Source organism: Ranitomeya variabilis, chromosome 6 (assembly GCF_051348905.1).
Source record: "Ranitomeya variabilis isolate aRanVar5 chromosome 6, aRanVar5.hap1, whole genome shotgun sequence".
NCBI classification, from domain to species: Eukaryota; Metazoa; Chordata; class Amphibia; order Anura; family Dendrobatidae; genus Ranitomeya; species Ranitomeya variabilis.
Genome location: NC_135237.1, coordinates 94,270,062 through 94,282,666, shown reverse-complemented (window position 1 = coordinate 94,282,666; position 12,605 = coordinate 94,270,062). Strand labels below are relative to the sequence as shown.

Genomic DNA, 12,605 nt, shown 5'->3' with positions numbered 1-12,605 from the left:
AATTACAGGCTTGCACCAGCCATTTTCTTGTGTACTCTTTTTGCTAAAGCACTCTAAATCCCCAACCTGTTGTAATGTTTTATATTGCATTTAACATGTAGGATATATTTCTAGTAAAAGGTAAAGTAAAAGATAAAAAATGGTATGATAACATAGAAAACACATGGCACCCGATTCATGAAAGCTTTTACACCAGTATTCTAGCATAAAAAGCTTTGAAATGTCACACAATTTTGGCATAATTTAAGTCTGCGCTAAAATTTTGTGACGTTTGGCATCCTCAATCAGGGCATTACTGCCCTGACTGCCTTATGGGGCCCGGTGGGCAGAGGGGGCCCGCATCTTTTCTGCTCATCGGACCCGGCCCCCAGCAGCAGGCTTCTATCGGTAACTGAACCTGCGTCCAAGACGCATGTTCAGTTACTCTATTGCAGCCTTGCGGGCCCGTGTGGGCCACACAGCAATGGTTAAAGCCGCCAGCCAATCAGAGGCTGGCAGCTGATGTCAGCGCGCATTGCCGGCGTATGACGTCATTGTCATTCGCCGGTGAGTGCACGCTGAAATGCCGGGAGGGATCTCCACCGCAGGACCGCGGCAAGGTAAGAAGAAAGTTTGGGTTTTTTTTTAACTAAAAGCAGCAAGCCGCAATGTTTCACTGGCAGGATAGAGACACATGGACCATGTGTTTCCATCTGGCCCGGCACAGGGGGCAGGGAGACAGGGGGCAGAATGGAGACAAGGGGCAGATTGGAGACTCGGGGGGGGGGGCAGAATGGAGACAAGGGGGCAGAATGGAGACAAGGGGGAAGAATAGAGACAGGGGGCAGAATGGAGACATGGGGGCAGGATTGGAGACACGGGGCAAGAATGGAGACACAGGCAGAATGGAGACAGGTGGCAGAATTGGAGACAAAACGGGCAGAATGGAGACACGGGGCAAGATTGGAGACAAAGGGGGCAGAATGGAGACACGAGGCAGAATGGAGGCACGGGGCAGGATTGGAGACAAAGGGGGAAGAATTGAGACATGGGGCAGAATGGAGACACGGGGCAGATGGGAGACACGGGGGCAGAATGGAGACACGGGGCAGAATGAAGACAAGGGGGCAGAATTGAGACTGGGCAGAATGGAGACACGAGGCAAAATGGAGACATGGGGCAGATGGGTGACACAAGCGCAGATGGGAGACATGAGGGCAGATGGGAGACACGGAGCAGGATTGGAGACATGGGGTGCAGAATAGAGACATGGTGCAGGATGGAGACAGATGGGGCAGGAATATGGGGCAGGATGGAGACGGATGGTGCAGGATCATGGGACAGATGGGGCAGGATGGAGACAGATGGTGTAGGATCATGGGGTAGGATGGATACGATGGAGACAGATGGGGCAGGATCATGAGGCAGGATGGGGAGATCATATGGGGCAGGATGGGACATCACATGGGGCAGGATAGGAGAACATATGGCTTGAGCCAGGAATGAGACACACGGGGGGGCCAGGATGGGGGATATTATTACCATGGGGCTAATTAAGACATATTATTACTCCAGTGATGTATTTATTTTATTTTTTGAGGATACTGTTTTAAATGGGAGGCAGTCCTGTTACTGTGCAGAGTAACACTGTCACTTTTTTTCTTCATCTGTTGCAATTTAGAATTTGGGAAAAAAATAAGTAATGTTTTATGCAAGAGGTGCTCTAGATAACTGTTATTTCCGGCAGAACGAGCCCTGGCTGGATGAAGTGACGGTGGTATGTGCTGGATGAAGATTAAAAGCAAAGATGATGGACTTCATCTAGAGACGTCACTGGTGAGTCAGTGTGTTACCTGTACACTGATGCTATACACTGTATACTATATACAGCGGTCCTGTGTACAATATCACCAGTGATCACTGGATTACCTTTACATTATACACTATATATATATATATATATAAATATATATATATATATATATATATATATATATATACAGAGCTCCTGTGTATAATGTCACCGGTGATCACTGTATTACCTGTACACAGACACTGCATACTAAGTACAGATCTCCTGTGAATACTGGCACTTATGGGGATATTAGTATTGTGTTTTTTTCTATTACTGATCAGTATTGTGGTATTCAGTCACTATCATATCGTGGTAATATGTGGTCTGGACATGGTGTGGTGGTATTTGTTCTTTGTATGTGCTATTATTTGGTCACTATGTGGCGGTAATATGGTGTCTGGTCATGGTGCGGTGGTATTTGTCCCCTGTATGTGGTATTGGTCATTTTAAAAATTGAAAAATAAAAATATACCTAAATTGTATTGGATATTTAACAAATGTTTAGTAGGTTAGAGTAGGGTAGGGCCCAACCTTGTCGTGGTGGTGGCTTTAAAAATCTTTTGACTGTGGACAGTTCAAGGGGTGGAGTCTGGGCGGAGTCTCAAGGGGGCCCCAAAACTTTTGCCAGTATGGGGCCCCAAAATTCCTAGTGGCAGCCCTGTCCTCAATCCAATTTTTGCCCAGCTCTGACAAAGTGAGCGGAGCTGAGTGGGTAGTAGAACATGGGTGTGGGGTGGCAGCCCCAGCATTTGTGGGGAGGTGTACATCACTTTTCTGCCGCTGGTTCATGAAAAAGCATACGCCTCTATGAATCATCTGACTTCTTTAAGGTCAGAGTGAACAACACCAGTCTTCTTTCTTTGCCCAAAACTCATCTCCATTGGACGATTTGGGGAGACAGAAACTGGGAAATGATGACAGCACCTCCAAAGAGGAATCTATGTAGACACCAAACATTGGTGTCAGCACGTTTCCTGGAAGTGTTTTCTGTCCCCCTGCCCTATGTCTCATATAGGGAAAAGGTTGTAACTTTTTTCTTATATGTAAAAATAAAATGTCAGGGCTCAGCATAGTGACTATATTATTTTTGTGCAATACTGGTGCACCTCTCCTATTACCCAACTTCTCTTGTTTATGAACTTGACCTTTACTGGTTTTTAAATTATTGAAATCTAATAAAATTGCATGAGTTATGGAAATTAGATTGTAAGCTTCATTAGGGCTGAGTGGAATATTATTAGATAAAATAGCGTTATCTTGGAAACTTATACAAATATATGATATTTCTGTTATCAGATGTCAAATGAGGCATTTGAAGCTTCCCTAAATATATGTATTCCTGAACTCAAGGGTATTGTGCTTTTAATAATACAGACAGGTTACACAACACCGGACAGCAGAAGATGTATTTCTTATCAGGGCTTAGCACCTCTATGAAAGCAAAAGCATGGTGGCCCTATCTTAACTGTGTCCTGTAAGGAAATGTAGTCTGGGTCACCCTCTCAGCTGTACGTGCCATATACATCACTTCTCTTCTGCTGTCAGGAGAAGGGTGGACATGGAAACCATGATCAGGAACTTCCTTTTCATTCTTTCCCTCGTCTGACATGTGGACAGGAAACAAAAGGCTGATTTCAGGTCCCACACAGGAAAGCGCAAACTGGTTACCATGAGTTTATAGGCTCGCTTTGTGTTTTGCAGAAAGGAAGTAAGCACATCACATTGTGTGTCACCACTGCAAGGCACTAAAAATGTCTACAAAATTGTGTGAAAACCACTTCCAAGTTCTGCTTTTTATTCAGTGCCGGTTACTAAGAATTCTTCAGACTTTATCAATCATTGCGTTTCGCTTGATAGTCACGCTATATATCAAAAATAAAATATTTTATGCTTTGTAGTTGTCTAAACAATGTCTTGTCACCTTTTTTTCTACAAAAGCCTCGCCACCCAGGATATGGAGATGGTTGATGACCATGCCAAATTATATATTTATCTCAATTTATCTGGCAATTGCTTTACAAAGAACACCAATTATTGTCTTAAACCAGAGTTTGTTGCAGCCAGTAAAAGCCAAACGAACATTTGATCATTCTGTCGAGACTGCTTGAGACACTGAGAAGCAATAGTCAAATACTGTTGTGACTAGTTTTGATTATATTTTAGCATTGCTAATTGGGGGCCACACAATAATATATGTCAAAGCAGAAAATTGTTGAATATGTCAAAATATTTATGGACCAACATGAAAAACTAAACAATGTATCCACCAATTTTTATTGAGGCCTTTCCAAGAGGTGTTGTCTGTGCTTCCAATTTTCCCAACCCTGTGCCCCTTTTGCTTTTCATAGGCCATGCCCCTCTACACCCCTACAACATAGCCTATCCTCATCGCTTTCTAACACATAAATAAATATGCACAGAGGCTTCGTCTAATGATGAGATGTCCCCCACGTGAGACACAGGAAATTCTCTGGAAGAATTGCTTTCCAAGAGGTTTCAGTAGTGCACATGGCATTTGTCAACTCTTCTGGAACTCTGGAAAGTCTGCCTATTTCCGGGAGCAGTCTGGATGTACTAGGAAAAGTGGCAAATGTGCAATAAATAATCCAATAACAAAATGAGTGTACTACCTTAATTATGCATTGATGTGGGTTAAAAAGTTGCCTCCACTTATTAAATGGCTAAAATTGCTAAGTGCTCATGAAAACTAGTAACTTTTCAATTTACGGTAATTCTTATTAAAAATTCTCTCCATTTTCCAGAATAAAGGGATTTTTAATTCTAAAGTTTACAGTTCTTTGCCAAGGTTTTCTAGACCAGGGGAACATGCTGGCAAGTGCTGCTCTGTAGCTGTAGAGGTACATCTGCCGCTGATTGCATCATCAGAGAGTCAAGCAGTTAAGGTGACACTGTAATCTTCAAGTAACGCACCACCCCCTGGCTAACAGGAAGCCGGTAGGCCAGGAAGCAGTGCACTCCTGAACATAGAGAACATTTATAGCATTTCTAGCCTTTACAAATAATCTCTTTAAATCAATAGTCCAAGCGAATATAAGAAACTTGGCAATCTATATTATTAGAGAAATATGCTTCCTTCTCCTCTTATGAGTTACTTTTTCCCCTACAACCTACCTCCTGAACTCTACCTCCACAAGGAAAAAAGAGCTTGGTTAAAGTAAGACGGACTACCAGCACAAGGAAGCGTCATGCTATGTGTCCGATTATACTCTATTGGTAGGCAAAGGTGAGGAGGAAAAAACAGCAGAGTCAGAGACAAGCAAAGGCAGACAAAATAGGCAGATCTGCTGCAGTGTGACATTAATTCATCCCAGAGCGGGATTCACAGCTACACTGCTCAGAATTGTTGTGTAAGGTGCCTGCCACTTTACAGGAATATAGTATCCCAGACCCAGTGTGTGTCACACTCGCATGTAGCAGGCCTCAGCCATCTCCAGTTTCAGGAGCCGCCGCACATGAATCAGGGGACACCCAGTTTATTTCATGACAAAGACATTTACTTAACAATCCGTATGCATCATATTGCAACACGTAGTATCAGGCACAGCACTCTCTGTTTCTTGTTTCCATCATACAGTACACTTCCAGGTTTTCCTTCCGTTCTACCTGGACTATCCTTTTGCATACTGATCCTGTCAGCCCGAGGGATTCCCAGTACAGATCAGCAGCACACCCGAGAACAGTTATCTTTGCCACATGTAGTTCCACATCTATCTTCCTTTAAGGATGTGGTGAGGCACTTACCATAGCATCTGTCCTGAGCCTTGAGCATCCGACATTGCAGGAATGTCGATAGGGCATTTCGTAAGGTCTCATACTGCCCAGAACAATCTGTACTCCTTGTGCTGTCAGTCCACTGCACCTTGAGCTTGACCATGCCACATTACTCAATGAACTCCAACTTTATCTCCCTTCAAACATGAAGAAGTCTGGTTTCCCTGGCTCTAGTCCCTCCCACTGTGAGCTAGTCCCAAATATTAACTGCATCTGTCCCTGCAGAATCTTGCTGGGCAGATCTCAAACATTATGTATCTTCTAACAGTATGCACTAAGCATAGTCACTTACAATGCCTATCATACGCTATCTTACCCTAATGTCACTATCTTATGTCCTAAATCCTAATCTATGTCTTACCCTATGTAGTCCTATGCTGTACACTACCAGCACTATGCATTACCTTTACACTATGCATATTACTAGATGTTAGGGGTTGAGTTCCCGCCTCTGCACAGGGGGGAGTATCGAATCATCTCTGCTGCGGTCTCCCATTCTTCTCCAGCCGCAGAGGAGCCTGCTCAGCGGAGACGTCGGTCTTAGCGTCTGGCTCTGGCTCAGCCTGATGCTGTGCGGATGGTTACTGCTGCCTTTCTAGGCTCAGCCATTGTAGCCAGTACTGGTCAGCGGCAAGCAGATATCTCTGGGACTAAGTCCTGCTTTTCCCCTTCTGAGCATGCCCAAGGTAAGACCTCTCATTGGAGGTCAGGGGTCACATGCTCAGGTACTGCAGCAGCTCCCATTGGTCCTTTAGGAAGGTCCTGAAGTTGCTCAGGTACTGTGGCAGCTCCCATTGGGGCTCTAGAAAGGTCCTGAAGTTGCTGCAGCTATAAATCAGCTAGGATCAGCTTATGTCATGAGCTTTTGCTATTCAGTGGTCTTGTCTGCTTGTGGTCAGGGTCCGGCTGAAATAAGCCTCTAGAATACCGGCACCTCCGGTGAGGAGTTTTGTGTGGTGAATTCAGGGCTGGCGTAAAGCCATTGGAATTCTGGCTCCACCAGAGAGGAGGTGTTTGTGTGCTTGCTACTCCCTGACCACTGATTGCTTTTGCTCTGTTAGGCAGCTGTGTTCCCCTGTGACACTAACAGGGCACAGCGTTTTCCCTTCTGTGCGACTCTGAGAAGTAACAGAGTTCACTTATACTGCCATATTGTGCCGCCATTTGCTAGCAGCAGGTTTGTCTCCTGCACGATGGACCCCAAGCGAACACACCAATAATTATATCTAAATATACTCGGTGCGTTCCGCCAGCCCTAACACTAGATCACAGTCTATATCACAATACACACTAGAAACCGCAGGACATAGTCTACACTTCATATGAAACATTATATGTATAAAAACGCATGACACTATTCACATGATGCGATTGGTGTATTCAGGGGCAGGAAAGCGACAGTACATTCCACACCCTTACAGTTGTCTAATGCTTCAGCTATTTCTGAACATGTGCTAACCATAGACAGAGACATCATAGCAGCTAGTCTCCTCCCACTAGGTCAGAGAGAACGGAAAACTGAAAATATAGTCCACAGAGGGCAAAAGTACAGGAAATATGCAGGATAGAAGTCATTTAATGACCAGAAGTAGTGTTATTTCTCATGTACACGCACAATAGCTTATTCTTGTTATTTCAGGTAAAAGTTCAGAACTCTTTATATTATACATCACTTTTAACTCCCACATCTAAAGCAATGGTCATAGTTGGTCACTTTCCACTTACCTGTAGATGAGTAAATGCCACCTGCCCATGTGACCAATGCAGCCAATCAATCGCTAAACCAAGCAGTGATGTCTGTTTCAATAACTTCAAACCTCTGGGGCGAGTGAATGACTGCAATGGTCACATGGGCCGATGGCACTTGAATAACTGCAGGCAAGTAAACTGAGATCACCAGAGTAAAGATTTCTTTTTTTTTCTTTAAAGCATTTTTTGGCTTAAAAAAATGAATTTACTGGATCATACTTAAAATAAAGAACACTTATTACATTATAGACAGACAAATAGCATATATTTCTGCAGGAAACATTCCGCCAGTAATTCCCAACTGTGTTAAATCAATGGGAGATTGACAACTAGGACCTCCACCAACATTTCCACTGATGACGGCCTTTCTACAGTGCAGGTCATCACCTCTATAATGAAATCACTGGAAGCTGTAGAAAGCTGCGAGGACTCTCATCATTAGCGAGAAGCTCCCTATCCTGAAGATATTACACGGCTTCTCTTGCAGTTGGGAATATAACAGAAATTAATTACCCACAAGGTGCAACGCAATTTTTGCAAGATCATGAAATTCTTCCTCTTCGATTAAGAATTTGTCGAGCTTGTCAGTGACTTATCGTTAGAAGTAATTCTGGAGTAAGTTGCATGTTTTCTTTGGCATTGTGCAATTAGCAATTTATCGGTACCGTTCTCTCACATGGAGGAATCCTGAGGATTTATAGCTAAGTGTTTCACTTTCTCTATGAGCGTTCAGTTATCAATACCACTCATTTTGTAAAGCTGTTTATAAAGTGTTTTTCGCATACTAAGTTACTTCAGTTTAATTTATTCCTGATCTATGCATTATGCACACAACTTGCTAATGATATGTAAATGTGGGTTATAAAGTGCTATGGAATCCACCGGGCCCGCTGTTTAAAGATCTTCTAACAACCTTAGATTGGCGGTAAAGTCTCAACTGTGTTTATGCTTCCATCAAAATGAAATGATGCAATTTACATGCAGATTGCCATTGTCAAACACATGGTATCTTGTCAAAATATTTGGCAGGAAGATTCGGTTTTTTTTCTTAGTAATTACCCATTTGCCAACTTTTAAGTTAATTCTTTAGACTCCACTCAAACCCCTTCATTACCGGCCAATTTTCTGTTTTTGCTCTTCATTTGTTTAATACTATTTTTTTGTTATTCCTCTTTTTCCATACAGTCTGTCATCCAGCAGACACTGCTTACTGTGTTCTCAGTGTCTCTCTGTGAACTCCTATTACCTATCTGATGGTACCGTGAGAATGAGAAAGCTCTCCTGCTCGCTGTGCCGTCAGACAGATCCTGCAAGATGACACTTCCTTGCAGATGACAAGGGCATTGGGGGAATGGGCGAGGTCGTAAGTATGGTTTAATTAAGATTATTAAAGGAGTCTGTGTCATTCTTTCAATTAAAGGACTTTTTCTGGGTGTCTGTATTTTCATACAGTATGACTATGGGGTTCGTAATGGAGGCGTCTTATTGACGCCTTTCCATTACTAACCTCGGGGCTTAATGTCACCTGGCAATACAAAGGTGACCTCAACCCCTCCAACTATCACCCCACTTGCCACCGCTACAGTGAAAGTTGGAAGAGCAAGGCTAAGTGCCAGAATTGGTCCCCCATTTTATCCAGTAATATCCAGTAAAGGTTAAGTATACAGTTGTGAGCTGATATTAATAGCCTGGGAAGCTCCATGGGTATCACCCCCTTCCCAAGCTATAAACATAGGCCCCCAGCCATTGGCTTTCCCTCTGCTGGTTACGAAAATTGCGCTGGAGCACACGCCATTTTTTTTAAGAAAAATAATCTTTTATTAATTAAATACATGTACAGTAATTTGCACACACACATTGCACTAATTGCATTTTTCACTGACAGATATATATCTACCTATTCTATTTGTATTTACTGTATGTAATCTATCTCTGCTATCCTGTCGGTGTGTCACTGACATCTATATATCTATGTATTCTATGTGTATATATCTATTCTATTCTAACCTGTCATGCAGTGATTTTACAGTACGTGGCACATGAATTGCCAGCTTTTCTTCTATCTATCTATCTATCTATCTATCTATCTATCTATCTATCTATCTATCTCTATCTATGCGTCACTGACATCTATATATCTGTGTATTCTGTCAATTCTATTCTAACCTGTCAGTGTGATATTACTGTATGCGGCACATGAATTGCAGGCTTTTTAAAGGACACCGGTGCGTAAAAATCGGACAGCACTCGCATGGGCCGAGTGCTGTGCATTTTTTTTCTCGCACGCATAGGCTTGCATTGGCGAGTCTTGGCCGAGTCTCAGTGACAATGGCAGCATGCTGCGATTTTACACACACGTAAAATACGCCTGAGAAAATAAACGGAGATGTGAGCTGCCCCATAGATTAACACTGGGCCAAGTGATATGCGATGTTTTCTCACATAGCACTCGCTAGTATTCTATGGTAGTGTGACTCCGCCCTAATACTTTTAATTTGTTTCTGATATTATTTTTAGCAGTCAAAACTCTATTTTATGATTTATTTGTTTGTTTACACAGGTAAAGAGACGGACTATGCAAATTTCTATCGAGGCTTATATGACTGCGCAGGGGATCACCCAGATGAATTGTCCTTTAAATACGGTGATGTTATATATATTCTCAGCCGGGTAAGTTTTCACATGTGCACTTCTATGTTGAGAACAAGGTTGGGACTTCAATTGTTTGGCAAAATCCATACAAGTATTCTTGGCCCTTCCAGTAATACTGAATGTGCATCCCAACACTACATGTCTCATACAAACTGTCCTCACACTCAGTAATAAATGACGTTGTCATTATAATACAATCACATTTAAAAACATCATTTAATAACAGGAATCAACTTAAAAGCATGTTTATACATACAAGGCGTTGGCTAAGATTCAGCAAGAGCCATTATAGTGGACAATAAGTATCGGATGCCCTAACTGCCTACTGATTATACATGTAATATTTTCATCTTCCCTTTCAAAGTAGATGATTTTGATTAGGAATTATTTCCACAAGAAAGGTCAACTAGGATCACTGTACTACACACAGTTCCTATCTCCAGGAAGCCTCTGTAATGTCTTGATGGGTTTATAATACTCAGCATTTTATGGTGATATCTGCAATGTAAGCTGATGTTATGTTATGTATATTAACCCCTCTGAGCCCTGGCAATTTTTCATTTCTTATGCTTTTGTTTTTTCCTCCCCATCTTCCAAGAGCTATAACTTTTTTTTTATATTTCTGTCATCATAGCTGTATGAGGGTTTGTTTCTTGTAGGACGAGTGGTTGTTTTTAATTTCACCATTCATTTTAACAAACAATATGCTGAGAAACAGAAAAAAAATCAAAGTAAGGTTAAATGGTGAAAAAGAAAATGCCATTTTCCCATAGTTTTTCAAGTTTTGTTTTTTATGGCATGTTAAAAATGACCTAACACCATGATTCTCCAAGTCAGTACAATTATGGCGATCCCAAACATCTTTTTTATATTTAAATGATGAAAAAAATTCAAATGTTTATTAAAAAAAAAGATTGCTCCCTGTCGTTATTTTTGGAGACCAGTAACATTTTTCTATTGCCTTTGATGGAGCTTTGTGCAAACTCGTATTTTGCATGGCGAGCTGATATTTTTTATTGATACTGTTCTGGGGAAGACAAAAAGTTTAAATTTTTTTTATGAAAGCACAGTGCCCCTCCCCCCCCCCCCCCCCCCCGAAAAAAGAAATTGTGGCATTTCAATTTATTTTCTTGATACATCGTATTCCAATCAGGTTATTTAATTCAATATTTTGATATACTTTTATGGATGCGGCAATACCAAATATATTTTTATTAGAATTATTTAATAGAGGGAATTGGAGGTCCAACACGTCGGTTATTCATGATCACATAGGGCACATAGCAGATGTACAGACATGCTACAAGTACCTTGGCATCCCACAGGCTGGAAAGACATCTGTCTGAGATGGTTCAGTGAATCCTTCTATCAGCAGGGGGTTGGACACGATGACCCTGGAGGTCCCTTTCAACTCTAACATTCTATGATTCTATAGTTCTATGTCAGGGGAGAGAAAGATTGGGTTTGCTGAATTTCAATGACCATCCAGAGGTGTCTGGCAGCTACTTACTCCACTATCCCCATTGTAAAAAAATGCACGCTCATTCAAGGTAAGTGTGCATGTGTGTGGGAGAATCGTGAAAGATAGATGTCGGCCGATTGAGTGTTTGGCTGACAGTAATATAAGGTGTATGAGTGCCTTTAGGTTCAGGAGAAAAGTGTGTTTATGGTTTACCACTAGAGATGAGCGAACCCAAACTGTAAAGTTCGGGGTTCATACTGGACACTTAGTGTCCAGTACCGAACCCCAAACATCAGGATGTTTGGTTTATTGTTCATGTTCAGATGCCTAATAAAGTTTGTTGAAAAGTTGCAGCACAGCCAATCAACAATCTTTTAGACTGTGGGCACTTCCAGGCTCAGCAAAGAAGCACCACCAGACAGTATACTAGAAGATGACAATAGATCACTTGCATCAAACCCTACCACCACCATAACTCAAACTAATAGACTGATCTATACTACTACCTCAGCTATCATGGAAATGCTTGGCTATGCAACCAGCAAGAACAACAGAAGTACATGCCCCCCTTGGGGAAGAAGACTGGAGGCAAAGAACAAGGTGGCACGAAGGGAAGTCAGCCAACTAACAGAAATACAGAAGGGTGTAAAGATCAAGAATAAGACCAAGCTGGACAAGTACAAATGCCTGACCCCAACTGGAGCCCTAGAGACTGCTAAACAAAGGTTCACAGCAGCACTCTCTGCAAGACTAGGGAGATACACTAGAGAAGCAGAGACCAAGAACATAAATGCTTTGTTCTCCAAAGAACCATCCAAGGTGTACTCCCAACTACAGAGTAACAGCACAAAGGTAGCAACTCCAACAATAGCAGAGACTGAACAATACTGGAGGAACATATGGGAGAAGGAAAAACGCACAACGCCAGTGCAATGTGGCTGCAAGATCTGACAATGAAACACAGCAACCACCTAGAGCAAGAGCCAGTCACCAGTTCAGAAGCAAACATCCAACAGCGGGTCAAGAACATGAAGAGCTGGACAGCACCTGGACCAGGCATGATCCACACCTACTGGCTAAAGAAATTAACAGCGGTACATGAACGCATGGCAAAGC

At 42.2% G+C, this 12,605-nt stretch overlaps 1 protein-coding gene across 1 annotated transcript in view; it reads left to right on the top strand.

The window, feature by feature from the left end:
- Positions 1-12,605, top strand: part of SKAP2 (src kinase associated phosphoprotein 2) — a 339,596-nt gene that overhangs the window by 282,287 nt on the left and 44,704 nt on the right. Inside the window, exon 11 of the mRNA XM_077268802.1 lies at positions 9,936-10,045. Within this exon, the coding sequence (XP_077124917.1) occupies positions 9,936-10,045 (110 nt within the window). The remainder of the gene's footprint in view (positions 1-9,935; positions 10,046-12,605) is intronic.